The sequence below is a fragment of the Macaca mulatta genome, chromosome 9 (genome assembly GCF_049350105.2).
Source record: "Macaca mulatta isolate MMU2019108-1 chromosome 9, T2T-MMU8v2.0, whole genome shotgun sequence".
Classification (NCBI taxonomy): Eukaryota; Metazoa; Chordata; class Mammalia; order Primates; family Cercopithecidae; genus Macaca; species Macaca mulatta.
In genome coordinates, this window is record NC_133414.1 from 89,979,561 (window position 1) to 90,000,456 (window position 20,896).

General features: G+C 40.3%; 1 protein-coding gene across 1 annotated transcript in view; it reads left to right on the forward strand.

Moving 5' to 3' along the window:
* CCDC6 (coiled-coil domain containing 6) overlaps positions 1 to 20,896 on the forward strand; it is a 120,152-nt gene that overhangs the window by 59,981 nt on the left and 39,275 nt on the right. Inside the window, exon 3 of the mRNA XM_002808504.4 lies at positions 15,347 to 15,475. Within this exon, the coding sequence (XP_002808550.1) occupies positions 15,347 to 15,475 (129 nt within the window). The remainder of the gene's footprint in view (positions 1 to 15,346; positions 15,476 to 20,896) is intronic.

Sequence of the window (20,896 nt, forward strand, 5' to 3'; positions counted from 1 at the left end):
CTCCAGCCTGGAGGACAGAGTGAGACTCTGTCTCAAAGAAAGAATTTAATATACAGTAAGTCCTCACTTAATGTTGCCAGTAAGTTCTTAGAAACTGTGTCTTTAAGTGAAATGACGTATAATGAATCTTATTTATTTCTTTGTTTATTTTTGAGATGGAGTCTCACTCTGTCACCTAGGCTGGAGTACAATGGTGTGATCTCGGTTCACCTTCTGAGTAGCTGGGATTACAGGCACTCGCCACCATGCCCAGCTAATTTTTGTATTTTTAGTAGAGACAGGGTTTCACCATGTTGGCCAGGCTGGTCTTGAACTCCTGACCTCAAGTGATCTGCATGCCTTGGCATCCCAAAGTGTTGGAGTTACAGGTGTGAGCCACCACTCCCAGCCTAGAAATTTTTTTTAAAAATGAAAAGAAGTTTTACAATAGAGGACTAGTAGAGTGAATCATACAAAGACTGACAAGACAGTTAAGCTAATCATTAGAGCATTCTGATTATACTAGTTCTTAATGATGTGGGCAGTCCAGAATCCCCTGCCACTTGCAAATGAGCCTGACTCTGCAGGAGGCTTCATGCACTGCTGCCCATGACAAAGAGATGCTACTAGCATTGCAGGACTCTGAGCTCTCTAAGTCAAAGACACAGAAGGAGGTGGTTTCAAAAGGTAAGGACAAACCAGGCATCAGAATTGTAAAATTTCCTTTTCAAGAAATAAGATGTTTTCTGCTTACAAAAGTATCATGTTGCTGTTACAAAATTAGAAGGAATAGGGCACAAAGAAAATAAGATAACCTGTAAGTTCAGCACCCAAGTATAATTACTCTATAACATTCTGAAGAATGGCCTTTTAGACTCCTAGCTACTCGGGAGACTGAGGCAGGAGAATGGCGTGAACCCAGGAGGCGGAGCTTGCAGTGAGCCGAGATCACGTCGCTGCACTCCAGCCTGGGCGACAGAGTGAGACTCGGTCTCAAAAAAAAAAAAAAAAATTCTAATTCCCCTGGCAAACTCTTAACCACCAATCACAAATGCCTACTGGAAGACTTATCAATTATCTCAGACACTGAGATTGATAATGGTTTTAGGAATTGTGGATTTTCCCACCTGCTTTTATGCAGGGCCAAAGCCTCAACTTGACTTTCTGCTCTTTGGGAGCACACTCAGCTTGTTCTGGACTGTCTACACTGTTCTCAACAAATACCACTACCAAAAGTTAATAAACTCTTTTTTTAACCATAGATTACGACTGGGTTAAGAAGAGTACTGCATATTACATATATCTTAATCTTTTCAATCTAATCCAGCTTGCAGATTTCAGACCTTAAAATAATCAATAGATTTGTAGTACGGTACTTTCAATTCACATTTGAAATAGGATCTGATTCTCAGAAAATAATGCTGCTCCAACTATAATAAAAATTATAGCCATACCCTAATAAAGGGGACACATTGATGGTTGGAAATACTTAAAAAGAAAAGTCCTGGATCTCTTATTGAGGTGATATGGCTTATTTTTATTGTTGTTGACTTGGTTCCTGAGGTAAGAATGCTTCCTAGAACTAAAGTAGTTGGAGTTTTTCTAGCATCTATGGAAAGATGATAGAGGACAGGAAGGAAGTTGTGGGCAAAACTGCTGCTGAAACTACCTCTGCCAAATGATTTATAGCTGAGCAGCTCAGAAGGATATCATGCAACAAAATTATTCTTCTATCTCATTTACACAGAAATAAAATGGGGAAGAAGAATTTCTAAGTCTCCAGATTTGCCTGTTCATCTAGACAAAGGGCTTAGCACTTCGTTTGCCTTCTTTCACTTGTCAATTCTGGAGAAGTGGTTTCTCCTTGCAATACCATCTTACTGGATTCCTTCTTTTCTAGAGTATATGCTTACTTAACCCCAGAAAGAGTCTCTTTCTGAGTAGCATGACATTTCTGCAGGCAAAGGGAGTGAGTATAGACTCCCAGTTCTCTTCCAGCATGTACACTAGAATCTGAAGCATCCTCTTCGCCCTCGCTCCCCTTCAAGTTTCCCAAGCCACTAAGATGGCAATGAAATTATTTTGTTTATGCAAGCAGCAAAATCACATGTCAAGCTGATAAATAATGTATGAAATTTCATTTAGTTAATTTCAAAGGCACCAAGACCATGACGCCATTGCATCCATTCAGATGAAACCTTGGTTCTCCCTATGTTAGGGGAGAGATCTAAATGAAATATATCCTTTATATTTAGATGGCTAGATCTGTGGCCCTCCTGGCTTGTTTTTCAGGGCCCTTAATAGTGATCAGAGAAATTTGCTATCACAAAATAGCTTTCAAAACAGTTGGAACAGAGCTTTTTCTTGTTGTTTTCATTCCAAATTACCTGAACCTCAGCTTTGTCTGATCTTTTCAGGAGCAAGAGGTTCACAGATTGCATTCACAGTACATCTACAAAGAGCTACTGGGTTGTTTTTAATGCATTTTAAATACTACAGCCACCAGTGGCCAAATTATAAGCCAGAATTCTGTTAGTAGCATGGGAAAAATCTCTCATTGCAATGTCATTTGTTATGAGTAGATAATACAATAAACCTGACATAGTTCTTCAGTGTTGAAATTACTGAGTTTCTTTTAAAGTGTGTGTGCATGTGTGCATGTACTAAGGTTATGGCTAGATGTGATGTGCTAACACAGGTTCCAAAAAAAAATCTCAAGGACAAAAGTAAGGGCTCAAAAGCTTCCCATGCTGACTTTTTTGACATAAAATGTGAGAAAAAGTAGGTAGAGGGAAAAAATAAAGGTAGAAGAAAAGAAAGATAAAAATAATTAGGTGAAACTGGAGTTAAACTTGCTTTATTTACCAAAGTAGGTTGGAGAAACATTCTTATTTCTTGTTGGAAAGGTGAATCTTGTCTATTGAAGGATACTAGGCCCCACTATTGATGGACCCTAGCTATCACTAAAAACAGTTTTAAAATAACTTTAAAACTTTGTAGTTCTAAATGTTACAATGTTTTGCATTTCATTTTTAAACAATTTACAGTCAGCCCAGTCAGTAATTACTTTAAAATACGGAGTTATATCCCGCTGCTGTCCTTACCTTCCTGTTTCCTCCATTCATAAAGTTGATAAGAAAGATGAGGCCTTTTAATTTTCAATAATACCTTATCTTAGAATGAATTCTTTGGGCTAAACACTCTTTCTTCCTCAGGAGAAAATGGCAGTTTTTACAGAATGGATTTTTCAATATGCCAGAGCCTAAAAGGATTTCTTTTCTTTTTCTTTTTTATTTTATTTCATTTTATTTTATTTTTTTGGAGACAGAGTCTCTCTCTGTTGCCCAGGCTGGCATGATCTTGGCTCACCACAGCCTCCGTCTCTTGGGCTCAAGTGATTCTCATGCCTCAGCCTCCTGAGTAACTGGGCTAATTGTAACTAGCCCAGCTAATTTTTTATTCTTTTATTATTTTTTTTTTAGTAGAGACAGGGTTTCACCATGTTGGCTAGGCTGGTCTTGAATTCCTGACCACAAGTGATCTGCCTGCCTCAGCCTCCCAAAGTGCTGGATTATAGGCATAAGCCACCATGCCCTGCAAGGACTTTAAAAATCTTTTCCATGGAGCTTTTTTTTTTTTTTTAATATTCCTCCTAACCAGATTTTTTTTAAAGGTGTTAATGCTTTTAGTGGCGTCATGCTCCTGGAAATCCAGGAAACTCAAACTTAGCTCTTTAGGTATTCCAAGTAGATAGGAAGTCTGATATTATCCTGAAGCCATCTGCTCAGAAGTGAGGGCCTGACTCTGGTCCTCGGTGTTGCTAACAAGGAACCAAAATAACAACTAATTTCTGGAAGAACGGAGCTATTTTTTCTCTTTATAAAAGTTATGTTGTGGCTTTTCCTGTAGAAAATAGCAGATTAGATAACTCAGACATACCTCACTGAAGATAAACAAAAACTTAACAAAATCCTTCTTTGTCGAATAATTAACATGATGGTGAAGAACTGTTGGGCAGAGATCTGAAGGAGGGTGGGAATGAAGCACCCAAGGCTGCTTTTATTCAGAGGGCACTTGGAATTCATCCGGAAACACCTGAGATAGTGAATTGTGGTTTTGGTCGTTGTGTGGAGCTGGGGCTGTAGAAGTCAGTTGATTGCTTTTGGTCAAAGTTAAGAGAGAGTGATCAGTCAACCCTAACTCAAGCTGGAATCATGAAGGGCTGCATCCTTAGGCTAAGAGTGAACTAGTTTTGTATCAGCTGGGTAAATCAGAGACACAAGGCTTTGATTTTGGATTAAGGTAGACCCAAACATGGTGCTCAGCCAAAGAAAATGGAATTTTCTGGAGCAAGTTACTGTCATACTAGGCTACAAGCTTCTCCTGCCAATAAATTTTCAAATACAATATTCAGCCCATAGTTAAAGATCCATGCACATGAAGATATGAGATTCTATGAATGTAAGTGACCAGAAATAACAGAAATGGACCTCACAGATACTTCAAATATTGGAATTACCGGGCTTATACTATAAAGCAACCATGCTTACTATACTCAGAGAAATAAAAGCCGACCTTGAAATCTTTGGCAGGAAACCGGAAACATATCACTTTTCTTGTAGACGTTCAAATGTTAACTGAAAAACTAGTGAATAACTATATGGAAATACATTTGAAATTTGTATTATATGGACAAGTTCTTAGAAAAACATACTTTCTACAGCTGACCGAGGAAGAAAAAGAAAACTGTCTTCTGTCCTGTAAAGAAATTGAAATAGAGATCAACAACCTTCATAAACAATGAATTCCAGGTCCAAATGGTTTCATTGAGAGTTGTACCAAACATTCAAGGATAAAGTAATTTGTCTTCCGGCCGGGTGCCATGGCTCACGCCTGTAATCCCAGCACTTTGGAAGGCCGAGGCAGGTGGATCACGAGGTCAGGAGATTGAGACCATCCTGGCTAACACGGTGAAACCCCATCGCTCCTAAAAATACAAAAAAATTAGCCAGGTGTGGTGGTGGGTGCCTGTAGTCCCAGCTACTTGGGAGGCTGAGGCAGGAGAATGGCATGAACTCGGGAGGCAGAGCTTGCAGTGAGCTGAGATCGTGCCACTGCACTCCAGCCTGGGCGACAGAGCAAGACTCCGTCTCACAAAAAAAAAAAAAAAAAAAAAAATTGTCTTCCATAAATTCTAAAGGGAACAAAATGGGTCCCCAATATATTTTAAGGGTAACATAACCTTTAATGCTCAAACTTAAGTGTAGTTCAGAAAAGGCAAATTGCAGTGCAGCCTCAATCATGAGCAAAAATCCCAAACACAATATAAGTAAATGAAGTCAGCAATATATTAAAAGAACAATGCACTATGACCATGTTGGGTTTATACAAGGAATGCAAGTTTAGTTTACCAGTAGAAAATCAGCAAGTGTAATTTGCCACATTCACAGAATAAAAAGAAAAAGTCATGATCATGTTAATAGATGGAGAGAAAGGATTTGATAAAGTGTAACAATTCATGATAAAAATCTTAGTGAACTAAGAATAGAACTTCAACCTGAATTTTTTAAAAAGTGTTTACATAGGCCGGGTGCAGTGGCTCACACCTGTAATCCCAGCACTTTGGGAGGCCGAGATGGGAGGATCATTTGAGGTCAGGAGTTCAAGACCAGCCTGACCAGTATGGTGAAACCCCATCTACTAAAAACACCAGAAATAAATTAGCTGGGTGTGGTGGCGCACACCTGTGGTCCCAGCTACTCGGGAGGCTGAGGCAGGAGAATAAGTTGAACCAGGAGGCAGAGGTTGTATTGAGCCAAGATCGTACCACTGCACTCTAGCCTGGGCAACAGAGTGAGACTCCATCTCAAGAATAAATAAGATAAATAAAGTGTTTACAAAAAGCCTGCCCAAACCATTGTGTTTGATTATGAAAAGTTAACTTTCCCTTTAAAATCAAGAACAAGACACGGATGCCTGCTGCATTTACCTATATTGATTTTTGTTGTGGATTTCTAGCCAGTGCAGAAAGGCAAGAAAAAGATGTTAAGGATTAAAAGGAAGAACTAATGTTGCCACTTATTATTGTGTAAGTGAAAAACTTTTAAAACTTCAGAATCTACAGATAAGTAATTAGAATTCCATTTTCTCACATGAAAAATTGTATTTCTGTGTACCAGCAATAAGCAGTTAAATGTGAAAATATGAAAGCATCAAAAAACCAAGAGAAGCGATTAAGTGCCATGGAAAAATATAAAACACTGTAAAGGGCATAGGGACAGTTGAAATTTTAAATAAGTTCAAGTCATTGAGGTAATATTTAAGCAAAATCTGGGAGAAGCAGCAGCTAGCCAAATAGATTTTCATGGGAAGAGTATTGTAGGCAGAAAGAACAAGAAAGTGCTAAGGCCTTGAAGTAAGATTGTGCCTGCCATGTTGGAGAAGCAGCAGAGAGACTGATATGTTTAGGTTGACATCATGGGGAGAGAAGAGTGATAGATGAAATTGGGAGGTAATGGGTCTGGAGGCTTGATATGATAGAGGTTTGGGAACCGCTGTTGGCACTTTGGCTTTTATTCTGCATGGGAGCCACCACAGGGTTTTGAGCAGAGTAGCAAAATGATCCTAGGTGACTCTTAAAATGATTGATTTGGTTGCTGTGTCATGAAGAGATTATGGAGTGGGGGCCAAGGTGGGGAGCAATGCATATTAGAAGGATATTCGGTAATACATGCCAAGAGATGGAGTGGATTTTTCAGGGAGTAGTAGTGAAGATGGTGAAACTTTGGATTCTGGGTACATTTTGAAGAAATAGCCTCATAGGATTTATGGATGGAATAGAAGTGGTATAGAAGAAAAGGATCAAGAAGGACTTAGGGTTTGAGTCTCAATGACTGGAAGAATAGTTACCATCATTTAAGATGGAAAAGACAGCAAGTGGAGTATGTTTGGAGTCGGAAGGTCGGAAGTTCACTTGCAGTGTCTGGGCTTCCAAATGGAGAGAACAGACAGGCAGTTGGACAGAGGTTCTGACTCTCAACAGAGAAGTCGGGGCTAGAGATATAAATTTGGGAGTGTTTTCTTTAGTAATTATTTATTGCCATGGAAATTAGTGCTGTTACTCAGGAGGTGTGCCCAGAGGAAAGGACCAGAGACATACAAGGAAAATGCAAGGATGAACCACAGAATGGGAGAAGAGATACACACCCTATGTAATGACAAAAAGCTACAAATCAGCAAGAAAACAAACAACCCAGACAAAAAATGGCAAATGATTTAAGCAGACTCTTCACGTAAGTACATGGCCAAAAAGCCAGTAAACAAATGGAAAAAGTATACAACCTCATTAGTAGTCAGGAAAGGTGATTTAAACCACAACAACAAGATACTACTAATAAATTCTTATGCACTGCAGGTAGAAAACTGAAGTCATTATACCCATTTGAAAACAATTTGGTAGTACCTAATTAAGTTGGAAATATTTATTGTCTATGACCCAGTGGTTTCACTCCTGGGCATATATCATATTACATGTACATGTGTACCAGATATGTAGAAGAATGTTCTTTGATCATGATAAAAAACTAGAAATGGCCAGGCGTGGTGGCTCACGCCTGTAATCCCAGCACTTTGGGAGGCCGAGGCGGGCAGATCACGAGGTCAGGAGATTGAGACCAGCCTTGCCAACATGGTGAAACCCCGTGTCTACTAACAATACAAAAATTAGCTGGGCGTGGTGGTGCCTTCCTGTAATCCCAGCTACTCGGGAGGCTGAGGCAGGAGAATCATTTGAACCAGGGAGTCGCAGGTTGTAGCGAGCCGAGATCACACCACTGTACTGCAGCCTGGTGGCAGAGCAAGACTCTTTCTCAAAAAAAATGAATAGAAATGACCCAAGTGCCTGTCATCAGTTGAGAGGATTGTGGTATAAATAGCTGGATTCTGTAAAGCAATGAAAATACAAACCACAATTAGTAACAAGTTCATTTAGCAGAAGAAGCTGGATATGAAAGAATGCAAAACCTAGCAAGACTAATGTTTGGAAATAAATGAATACATAGGTTGTTTAAAAAAAACAATTTTAGGAAAAATGTAAGGAAGTAAATACCATAAGAATTAGGATATTGGTTATGTCTAGGAGTTGGAGAGGGTCTGTAAACAGGAAGAGAAACAGGGGCTTTGGGGCAGACCATGATATATGGGTGATGTCATAGATCTTGATTAATCCACCCCCACCCCAACCGTTGTTTTGCTTATCCTGAAGTGAGGGTGTTATCATTTATTCAATCAGTATTTGCATTCACAATGTATTTTCTATGTTTTGGAGTAGGATCAAGGAAATCCTAGTCACTGCCCTTCTTAGAGCTTGCAGTCCTGTAAAGAGTGATTGAGAATGTACCCAAGTGTTCTAGGATGGCAGCACACATCAGAGATGAGGGCAAAGGCTTTGAAGCCAGGGACCTCAGTTTGAACCCTGGATTTACCCTTTACCTGTGAAATTTCAGGCAGATCACCTAACCTCTTTAAGCTGTGGTTTCACTCTTTGCAAAATGCAGGTAACAGTTTCTACTGTAGAGTTATGAAGATTCAACCATCAAGTACGTTGATGTATATAAAGTGCTTGACACGTAATAATCACCCTGGAGAATTAGCTGACTTTACAAGTAGCTGATGGAAAAGATATAGAAAAATATCATGAAACAGACATTAAAATGCACTTGAATGACAATGTGCTTCTCACACCTTAAAGGAGGATGAGTGCACATTATGCTGAGGGCCTGGGGGAAAGCATTGGGGAAGTCTTACACTATCACCTAGTCTCTGTAAATTGAGGGGAGGGATTCAGACCCTATAGGCAGAGGCACAGCATGGTGGGGCATGTGGGCAGAGTGAGTGGCATGGTTTCTGTAAGAGTGATCTGGCATGACTAGCAGGTGTTGTGATCTAGAGGCCCCTGGACCAGTATGGTCACCAAAAGTGTTTGGCTGGCATGATGGGATTTTTTTTTAAGAGTCTAGAAAAGGACATGAGCTTTTCCTTTAACCACAGTAGCCACCACTCCCTGGCTTAAACCCATCCATTCTTTGTTTGCTGCATGCATGAACCCTGAAGGCATTTATGCTTGCAAACCTTGGACTGTCACATCAACTGAGTGTGAAAATAACATGAGGAAGGTGTGGGAAGCTTGCATAGGGATTGGGTCATGGAAGGACCTGAATGTTATGCCAGTGAATTTGGACTTAGTCTGCAGGTAGTAGGGAGCCATTGAGAGTTTTGAGCAGGACATTGAAGTAATAGGACTTGTGCTAGGATGATCTACAGTGGACCTGGGGAGATCCAGTAGGAGGTTTTGGCAGTAGCCCAAAGGAAAAGGAATAAAAGGCCTGAACCAGACTGGGGCCATGAGCACATAGCACACACAAAGGAGAGTGTGTGTGGGGGACAGCTGTTATGGAGGCTGACTGCATGGGCCTTGGTAACTCATGAGGCATTGACCCAGAATACTGGTACCAGTAACAGAAGGGGAGGAGGTGGAAATAAGTGTGGGCCCAAGAAGCCCTTAGTGATGAAGTACTGAGTTTGAGGTGGGAGTCTGAATTTTTGCTCAGTAGAACAGCTGACAAGTTGGTTCTTGAGAGACTTTCTATGTTCTGAGAGAGATTTTTGAGCTTTTTTCCAAAGCTCATATTAATAACATTATGATTGCTTTTGACAGTCTAATGGCTTAATGCAGTTATTGTCCTGGGCTGGCCTTTACTTGGTCCAATGCAGGTAGCTCATTCCTTGGTAATTTTCAGTAAACCAAGGATGTTAGTTGTGGTACTGGGAGTAATAGAGATATTAGTTGACTAGTGAAAACAAAGCTGGGGGCATGGCATCTCAAATTTCTTTTTTTTTTTTTTTTTTTTTTTTTTTTTTTGAGACAGAGTCTTGCTCTTGTCAGCCACGCTAGAGTGCAGTGGTGCGATCTCAGCTCGCTGCAACCTCTACCTCCCAGGTTCAAGTGATTCTCCTGCCTCAGCCTCCCGAGTAGCTGGGATTACAGGCATGCACCACCACGCCTGGCTAATTTTTTCATATTTTTCGTAGAGACAGGGTTTCACCATGTTAGCCAGGCTGGACTCAAACTCCTGACCTCAGGTCATCTGCCCATCTCAGCCTCCCAAAGTGCTAGGATTACAGGCGTGAGCCACCGCGTCTGACCTGGTTTATTCTTAAGTTGTCTTGAAAAACCTGGGTCCTAGGGGTAGTGGCTAGAAGCTTTGCTTCAGTTGTCAAGGACTGACTTGACAACAAGCCCAGGCTTGCAGATTGACATTTCGTAAAACCTGGGAAAAGCAAACCTGCTGCATGTTGGGTGGGAAGGTGCTCTCAGCATCCAGCCTACACATGCACCTGTGGTACCTGTTGGAGGAGGTTCTCCCAGGTAAATGATTTTCAGTGCCTCTACCTGCTAGAGAGAATTTATTGAGAATAAAAAGTCATTTGGTGCAGAGTTCTTGAATCTATTATGTAAAAGGCCTGGTTCATTGATGGTTCCAGAAATCCTTTGTAAATTATAAGCACAACAATTATTGGTAATTGGATGATGCTTAAGGCTAGCCTGCTTAAGATCAAATTAATGCTACACTTGTGTATTTCATTGGGCTGGAAGTTTACTTTGAGACTATATAATCAGTGGATGATATAAGAAAATGCTTGCTTTAGTACTTAGAATTTAAAATTATACTGATTTATAATTGAGTATGTAGTTGCATTTTCATTTATGCCCTTTTCATTTATGTTAATATATTTTTCTTGTTGGATCCTAAGGAACAAACTTTTATGTATATAACCCTAATTCCATTGAAAATGTGATCTGCTGAGGGATCATTGTTGTATAATGTGATTCTGATTCCACAGGGATATTTTTATTAGTGTTAACATATAGCACAAATAAGGGTTATAAAAGTGTTCCATAATCTTTAGGATTGGCTTTATAAAAAATGTATTTGTTGAAAATTCTGATTTTTGAAAAAAGCTTTTAATCTGCCAGACATCTAGCTTTATATATATTTAAGGCAGACACATGAGTTTCATTTCAAAATATTAATCGATATGCTTGTTTGTTATTAGATGGAATAATTTTTGTTCTAGTTCAGGATCTCTGACTTTATTGGAAGATTTAAAGTTGTTCGTGTAACAGTACATTAAGACCTATGATTATAAATTTAAAGTCATGCCTAGAAATGTTTGCCCATATTGAAGATGGACATTGGAGGTGAAACTGACAGCTAGTCTTGAGTCAACCTGCACCAGGCTTCCCAGGATTTTTCTATCCGTGGTGCCATGAGCTATAACTTTAAAATAGGCAAGTCAATTCAGGGTGGTGGTTCAAATCCTATTGGAACCATGTTACTTGAGTTTACATGGTATCTGTTTAAAAAAGAATATTTGAATTTTTCTTAGACAAACTATATGAAACAAATACTGTAGTTATTAGTTCTTCAAGGTCCCTATGCACATTTGCCTCCTACCTCTTGCTCATCTTAACCCTTGTCTCATGATTTTAAGGGACTGAGGTACTTCTGTGTTTCTCTCGAGCAAGCTCTTTTTTTTTTTTTTTTTTTTTGACAGGGTCACAGTCTGTCACCCAGGCTGAATTGCAGTGGTGTACTCACGCTCACCGCAGCCTTGACCTTCTGGGCTCCGGCAGTCCTCTCACCTCAGTCTCCTGAGTAGCTGGGACTACAGGTGTGTGCACCACCATGTCCAGCTAATCTTTTTTTGTAGAGACAGAGTCTCACTGTGTTGCCTAGGCTGGTCCCAAACTCTGGGCTCAAGTGATCCTATTGCTTCGGCCTCTAAAAGTGCTGGGATTACAGGCATGAGCCACTGTGCCTGGCCATGTTTCTCTTTTTATTGGCAGTTTCTTTGTTCCAGGAAGAGCTATATTTTCTGTTTCTTGTCTTTGTTCAGGAACTCCATGCTCTGCTTCTGTTGCATGTCACCTGAGAGGTGACAGAACAAAGCAAGCAGCAGAACTGTTTCTTTTAGCACTGTCTTTGGGGGACGATAAAAACTGTGAGTCTTTAGCAAACAGAGTTAGATCTCAGAATGGCTTGATATTTTCCAAATGGGTTAGTGTAACCCAGTGACCTTACTTGAGTTCTGGTAATGACAGCTTTACCATCAAATTTTCGTTAGGGTATAGCCCTTGAGAGGAAATTGCCTCCTAAAATTGAGAGCTCTGATAGGCTTTATTACTAGTTCAATGTGTAGTCTTAAAGGAAGTACCTAAAGCTACTGACAGTGTTAGACCATCTGTCAAAATATGGATATTTTCCTGCAAGCCAATGAGAGCCTTACCTTAGATTAACGTTCTGTGACAAACGCTGCTTGGTGGGCAAGAGATTTTTCAATGTTAGATTGCATCCCTTATTGTTTTAGTTTACCTCAGGGCAGAGGCATAATGCTGAGAAAAATAAAAGAAGGGTTCTTTCAAATAAAAATGGCAGCAATTGAAAACATATTGGAGGAAAACATAGCTACTATATTTAAAAAGCTATGCAAATAGTTTAAAGGTTTGAAGACAAGTTTGTCATCTCCCAATAACTAGTAGATACTGTTAAAGCTTAGTGTTCGTAACTATTTTTAGGGCAAGGATGATATGTTAGCTATAGATCTCGCCTACCACTCTCATAGTACCTGCAGATAGAAAACAGCACAGCATGCTTATTGAATGAAAGCCTTAGGCGCAGATGTACATGCTTTGCTATATTTTTCCTACTAAGCGATGCTTGTTCCATTGGGTTCTTTTTTTGTCAAAAGTGCTGGGAACTCTTCTTGTTCTCTGTTCATTCATCTTAGTTGTTTTAATTGCTGCTTGGTCTTGCAGAACCTGAGTTTTAAAGAGCTGGCTAAATATAGACTTATCACTGTAAGCACGTCCTTACACCTGCTTTTCTCATGGGTCCCTGCAAAGTTGACCAGCTTTTTTTTGGCCTTGAACATCAAAAACAGTTGGAAGGAAAACAGCATCTATTTAGTCAACATTTCCAGTGTTAGAAGACTATGTCAGATTAACTTTTTTTTTCCTTTTCTTCCCCCCCCCCCCTTTTTTGAGACAGAGTCTCACTCTGTCGCTGAGGCTGGAGTGCAGTGGTGTGATCTCGGCTCACTGCAAGCTCCACCTCCCTGCAACCCCTGCCTCCTGGGTTCAAGGGATTCTCCTGCCTCAGCCTCCTGAGTGGCTGGGACTACAGGTGCATGGCTGGGACTACAAGTGCATGCCAGTACACCAGGCTTTTTTTTTTTTTTTTTTTTTTTTTTTTTTTTGTATTTTTAGTAGAGACAGGGTTTCACCATGTTGGTCAGGCTGGTCTTGAACTCCTGGTCCCATGCAGTCCACCTGCCTCGACCTCCCAAAGTGCTGGGATTACAGGCCTGGGCCCCTGTGCCTGGCCAAAACAATTTTTTTTTTCTTAAACTGATTGTGTGTTTTCAGGGCAGTGGACACTGTCAAGTGTGGAGAGTGTTACTTGTAGCCATTTTGAGGTTGATCAGGCTTGCCTCAGCTCTCAGTTGTCCACTGTACCCTAAGGAGGGTTTCCAAAGAAACATTGCATCCCCTGGGCAAGCACACGTGGCGTATTTTTTTCTGTGTTTAATCATTTGACTTCCAGGTGCTCAGGGTGTGCTAGGCACTCATGGGCGGAGCAGTCTGAAGGCGGCCTCTCTTGGGTTTGCTCGGTGATACAGGGGGAGAGAGCACTGGTTTGGGGTTCTGGGCGCGGGGTCTGGGTCCCAAGCTCCATCACTTTCCAGCTGTATTGCTTCAGTCTAATAATGTGGTTTGTCACATATGAAATGGAAGTGACCGTGCCTGTCTCCATGCATGTGAAGAACCTGGTGTACAGTGTCTGCCAAAAGAAACGGCTTTGAACATAAAATTAGGGAGCAGTGTCCTATTCAGCCCCAAAATAAAACTTTTGTGTGCTTCATTGTTTTTAGTAGCTTTTACTTTTTTCCCTTAATTCTGAAACATCAGGCCAACCCTTGCTGTGCATCAACAAAACCCCCCAGTTGAGAGTGTTATAAAAAATAATGCGTGATTATTAATGAGAACCTCCCCAAGTCCCTGTGGGTCCACTGGATTTCTTTTATTTTCCTTTGGTTTTGTAGGTTGGAGTTTGGTTTGTTTTTGTTTTTAAATTCTCTCTTGTAATGACACCATAGCCTTATCTTTTTACTGCATGAATAAGAATCTTTTTTTTTTTTTTTGAGACAGGGTTTTGCTCTCATTGCCCAAGCTGGAGTGCAATGGCGTGGTCTCAGCTCACTGCAACCTCCACCTCGTTGGTTGATCAAGTGATTCTCTTGTCTCAGTCTCCCAAGTACCTGGGATTACAGGTGCCTGCCACCACGCCCAGCTGATTTTCATACTTTTCGTAGAGACAGGGTTTCACTATGTTGGTCAGGCTGGTCTTCAAGTCCTGACTTCAGGTGGTAATCTGTCTTGGCCTCCCAAAATGCTGGGATTACAGGTATGAGCCACCATGCCTAGCCAATGTTTTCCCTCTTGGTTTTTAGGGAATATATAGGAACTGTGGTGTACAGTCTCTGTATGGAAAAATAATTGTGCTGATTTTTGTGAAGATGTCCTTGTACACTAGGAAATAGCATTCTGAATAATTTACCTAAGTATATTCTGTGATTTTGACATCTCTGTCTACATACATGATGCGAATCTGAATAAACCACAATTCATTTAATAAAAATTGTATGAAATTTCTATTTTTAAAAAAATTTATTTGTAGCCCTATAGTATAAAATCTGAAAGGTAGCAAAAAGTATATTGCGAAACACAAATTTCATTTCCATCCCCTATGACTTTTGGTGTTTTTTTTTTTTTTTTTTAGATGGAGTCTCGCTCTGTCGCCCGGGCTGGAGTGCAGTGGCCGGATCTCGGCTCACTGCAAGCTCCGCCTCCCGGGTTCACGCCATTCTCCTGCCTCAGCCTCCCGAGTAGCTGGGACTACAGGCGCCCGCCACCTCGCCCGGCTAATTTTTTGTATTTTTGGTAGAGACAGGGTTTCACCGTGTTAGCCAGGATGGTCTCGATCTCCTGACCTCGTGATCCGCCCGTCTCGGCCTCCCAAAGTGCTAGGATTACAGGCTTGAGTCACCGCGCCTGGCCTGACTTTTGGTTTTAAGTTAGAGAAACCAGTTAGGCACAGATTACTAGGTATACACTTGCAAATTTGAGCAAAAATGGGTAATGTAACTTTTATGGTATAGCTTCTTTGTATAGTCACCTTTTGGAGCCAGTGTTTCCATGGCATTTGAGTTGCCGGATTTCCCCATCCGTGTGTTTTTCATTTTCCAGTTGCAGCATGAGAAAGCCGAACTAGAACAGCATCTTGAACAAGAGCAGGAATTTCAGGTCAACAAACTGATGAAGAAAATTAAAAAACTGGAGAATGACACCATTTCTAAGCAACTTACATTAGAACAGGTAAGCACCTATAGCTCTTCCTTTACATTGTATTTTCTCGTTATCAGCTTGTTCTTTTAAGCTTTAAGATGCCTGGAGGAATTTAAGTGAAAAGTATTTTTCAGCTTTCTCTCCCCACAGTGGAGACTTCATTTCTGAAGTGAGCATTGACAGGTTTACACAGTTCCTATCGTTCTCTCACACATTTTCTCTTTTTTAACCACAATTAATAAAGTTTCAGGATATAAGTTCTGATGTACTGATTTATAGCAGGAAATGTCAGGTTCCTTTTTGCAAAGCAAAGGGAGAAGAATGTTTTTGACCACAGGATAGTTTCTGTGAAAGTTTCTAAGACAGTGTTGCTGTGGAACTAAAACTGGTCTTTCAAAACTTCTTCAGAATAAACAATTAACATTTTCCTCTTTGAATGATTGGCAACCTTACAGGAGCCTTCTCTTCTCCCAGTCTAGACTTGTTAGTACAGATACAGGGTCATAGACTCAGTAACTCACCTTGAGTCAGCCACTGACTGGTTCTGTGACCTTATATTAACTTTATTAATTTCTCTGGGCTCAAGTTCTCCATTTGTAAACAGAGCAGGACAGACTAAAACCAGAAATGGCAAACTTAACAAGGTACAAAGGTGGGAAGTAGTCATAGCATACAATCCCTTTGTCCTCTGCCCTCGGCAGGCGTTGGTGTTGGGACATTGGCCTTGGGAGTTCGGACTTGGTCTGTATACCCCCATTATCACACAGAACTCTGGGTAGCTATTGTCACTCCATTCAGGGTATGTCAGACTATATTATTGCTAGCCTCAGTGTTCCCCAATGCCTTTTCCCATGCTAGCATCCTGAAATTTTAGTTCCCCTAAGTTATAAGAGGCTGATGCTAGTGTACTGCTACCTGGGTTTCCATGTAAAATGCAGTAGATGAAGATCTTCCAGCTGTTTGTATTTTAGATCCTGATTGCCCTGATTAGGCTAAGCCTCATTAAAGTTGTCTGATTTATCTCACACTCAGGATTCTCCCTGTGCACCTTACTCCGTGTTGACTCACTCCATCAGCCACTCTCAGGACCGCTCTAGTTTGAATATTTTACCTGAGAATGAAACAATGATTGTGCTGCAAGGTTTGAAGGGAAGTTAGAGTTTGTCTTAAAGTAAGACTGTTCTATTTTTACCTGTAGCAAAGCAGGGAATGGTACTGGGTTTTCTAACACTGAATGATGACCCTAAAAGTGTTTTCCTCTTTTCTGTGATGAAAGTTCAGTTTTCAAGGGTTAGCTATTTTGTACATATCTAGAGTAATTTATTCTTATCATTCATCTTCCAAATTTAAATGCAGTGTGTAAATTAATAATCAGACACCATGCCCCGTGCCCCCCTAGTTTAAAAACATTTTGTTCTGAGGTTCAGCCGTTTAATTCTCAGGGTAGACAGTAGCACCAGTTCTGTTCAAGTTCAGCTTCGAAGGTTTGTGTTTAAGTCCCTGACACACCAAGTATTTACTTATTGATCAAGAGTTAACCAAGTGACCAAGGGAAGTTCTCACAGAAGTTGGTATTAGGAGAGCTTTGCCTGGCCATGCCCTTCACAATGATGGTTGTCAATATTTTAAATATAATAGCTTCTCTCTGGTATTTGTTCACAGGCTCCTAAAGGAGACTTTGAAACTAGGGTTGTGACCCAGAGGGTTTAGCTATGGCCACAAGGGGGAGGTAGTGGCCTAGTGTTAGAAAGAAGGGCTGTCTCATCCTAGTGTTCCTGGGAACAAGTCCTGCCTTCCTGTCTGAAGATCCTTTGCAGACTTTAGTAGCTGAACCCCTTTAAAATGAAGTCTGAAGCATTCATTCTCTATACCAAGTTAATAACTTAGTGACCTTTAGGCTTATTTCGGTCCTCGATAGTAAAGAAATAGATTTCCGCAATAAAATATGTGTAATGCAAAGCCCATTCTAGAAGTAAGCCTCAGATCCAGCATATGAAGCCTGTGTTTTAATTAAAGTGGAAAAATTTAACATTGTCATAAACATTTACCCCATTTTGCTTTGGGTATTACTGGGGTAATTAAATGTGTTTTGTTTGACTATAAATAATTTTAATCAGCGTTTAAGGGGCATATTTGGTTTTTCCCTCTAATAGAAATCTCTTAGTTTCCATGGATATAATCTGACCAGCCCTTGAGACCGTCTCTTGGAATTATCATCTGTATTGTATGATATGATGTAGTATGTGTTATAGTCTATATTATATTATAAAGGATATCCTGTACTCTATATTATTGTCAGAAGAGCAAAGGCATGCACTACACTATGCCTTATCATGATTGACATGTAGTTTATGCCTTTGCTTTACTGACAGTCAGTGCTTTTAAACTATAAGCCACTTGAAGGCAGTTATCATGTATGCTCCCACATGTCCTACTGCTTTGTCAAATCAGTGGTAAGTGTAGGTTTGGGCATGTGAATGGTGAGTGGTCCTCTGCCTCTGTATTTTAGAAGGCAGCACAGGCTAGTGTTCAGGGCCTGGGCACTGACTTCAAAGCAACCAGGTGTGAACCCGTTCCCTCTACTTAACAATCCTTTCACCAGTTCACTTTCTTTTTAACAGCTCTAGGGAGATGTAATTTACATATCCTACAATTCTCCCACTTAAAAGGTACAACCCAGTGGTTTCTAGTATATTCAGAGTTGTGCAACCATCACCACAATCAATTCTAGGACATTGTCTTGAACTCAGAATGAAACCCCGTACCGTTCATCTGTCACCTCTAATCCCTTATAACCTCTAAGCAACTGCTCTTCTACTTTCTGTCTGTGTATTTACCTATTCTGGACATTTCATATGAATAGAATCATATATGTGGTCTATTGTGATTGACTTCTTTCATTTACCATAATGTTTTCATCCCTGTTGTATCTGTACTGCTTCTTTTTTTCTGGCTAAATAATCATCTATTGTATAGACATACCACATTCATCAATTATCCGTTTGTCATGTGATGGACATTTAGGTTGTTTCCATCTTTTAGTTATTACGAAGAATGCTGCTGTGAACATTCACGTATAATTTTTTTGTGTGGACATATGTTTTCATTTTTCTTAGTCATATGGCAAGGAGTGAAATTGCTGGGTCACATGGTAACTCTCCTTAAAATTGTGCAACCAAAATGTAATTTTAAAATAATCCATACTTTGCATGTAGTGGGTTGAACCTGCAGAAGGGGTATTGGAAAGCATCCTGCCAGAGATTTGAGTTGGTTACAACGTGTTTGTTTTGAAAGTAGAGCTTGGATTATCATGGTTTCTGAGTAGGCTCCTTCCTGTCCTCTGTAAAGCAGAACTTAACTGGGCTGAGTTTCTTCCTAGGTAGACCCCAGTTAACTCACGTGTCAGCAGGGCCTCATTGTAAGTTTATCTCACTGAAAGTTAGTCCTTTGGTATGGACACTTCAATTAGTCAGATACCATTCATTCTTTTCTTAGGCCTCGAATCTGGAATTCTCTTATTTTCAAACAGGGAAGGTTAACAGCTAGATCATTAAGGTCTCTGGGCTATAAATGGTTCTGTTGGTGTTTTGCAGTATTATAATTCACAGAATTCTGGAACCAGAAGTCCATGATGTGGGGAAGACTACCTTTGTCCCCAGATGCTAGTGGGGACATGAGACAGTGGGAAAATCACGAATAAATCCAGGGGTAGGGACATCAGCTCTGCTCTTAGAATTTGGGACAACAGGCTCTTATTCCCATTTCCTCTCCCTCCAGAGTTTGCTGCAGAGTTGGGCTTGGTGGGAATCACTGCTCAGTAATAGATCAGTTTGGCCTGTGAGTGGCCCAGCTTGCTCATGCTCCCTTCTCAGAAATGGAAACCCAGAGAGAGATCGGGCAGGTTTCTCAAGCTGCACAGCTAATGAGTGGCAAACGTGGTCCCCTCGTTCTCGTCCTAGTGGTCTTTTAGATCCTGGAAAGACTTTTTTTTTTTTTTTTTTTTTTTTGCCTTTTAAAAAAATTTTACTGTAAGTTTTGGGATACACATACAGAACATGCAGGTTTGTTACATAGTTGTATGTGTGCTATGGTGGTTTGCTGCACCTATTGACCCATCAAATACATTCCCTCCCCTTGCCTCCCACCCGCAACAGGTCCTGGTGTGTGTTGTTCCCTTCTCTGTGTCTATGTGTTCTCATTGTTCAACTCCCTCTTATGAGTAAGAACATATGGTGTTTGGCTTTCTGTTCCTGTGTTAGTTTGCTGAGGATGACTGTGGAGAAATAGGAATGCTTTTATGCTGTTGGTGGGAGTGTAAATTAGTTCAACCATTGTGGAAGACAGTATGGTGATTCCTTAAGGATCTAGAACCAGAAATCCCATTTGACCCAGCAATCCCATTACTTGGTATATACCCAAAGAAATATAAATCATTCTACTATAAAGACACATGCACATGTATGTTTACTGCAGAACTATTTACCATAGCAAAGTCATGGAACCAACCCAAATGCCCATCAACAATAGACTGGAGAAAGAAAATGTGGTACATATACACCATGGAATACTATGCAGCCATGAAAAAAGAATGAGATCATGTCCTTTGCAGGGACATGGGTGAAGCTGGAAGCCATCATCCTCAGACCCTGGAAAGACTTTAGCCTTTGCAAAAGTAAAGGCAATGTCATCTTTCTTTTATATTTCAAAGAACTCTGCTGCTTTCCTGTTCAAACAGCCTGCATTAGTTCTTAATCATTTATTTTAGTTACCTTTCTGTCATTTATTTAGCATTTAAATGCGTGATGCCAAAAGTCAATTTATAAGCAGATGTAAAAAAGCATATTCAGAATCATGTAAAATTGTGTGGTCTTTGTAGCACACAGTATTAGACTAGTAAATTGGATTCATCTAGTCAACATGACTTTAATGATACTGGGGTTTTCTAAACAAACACTGATGGCCAGTGCCTGTAAACCCTGACTTGAAGATTTTTCTTCAAACGCAGTCACTATACATCTCTTACTTGGTATTCACATTTTCTTAGGTGATGGTAAGAACATTTGGAACTTGGAATTTCCTGTTCATGTCAAGAAATCTTATTCCGAATAATATGTTCTGCCAATTAGGGAAAATTTTCGTTACCTGTCTAGCATTAAAAGGCACACATTAGTTTATATATTAAGTGAAGTTTATCTCATCAGATATGAGGGCCTTTTGTGTACTCTGCTCTGAAAATTATCTCATGGGGAAGAAGACAACAGTGGCATACAGTACGTGTGTTAGACACTCAATGGTTATTAAGTAGTACTACGGAAAAATAGGGGACTATATCCGTGGAGGGTTAGTCATGTAATTCAGCTAACGCTTACATGGTGTAACAGAATTGCCTACCGTGTACCAGGCCCCTTACTTTTTCCTTCCTGTAGTTGGCCCTGTGTCTTTTTTTCAGTT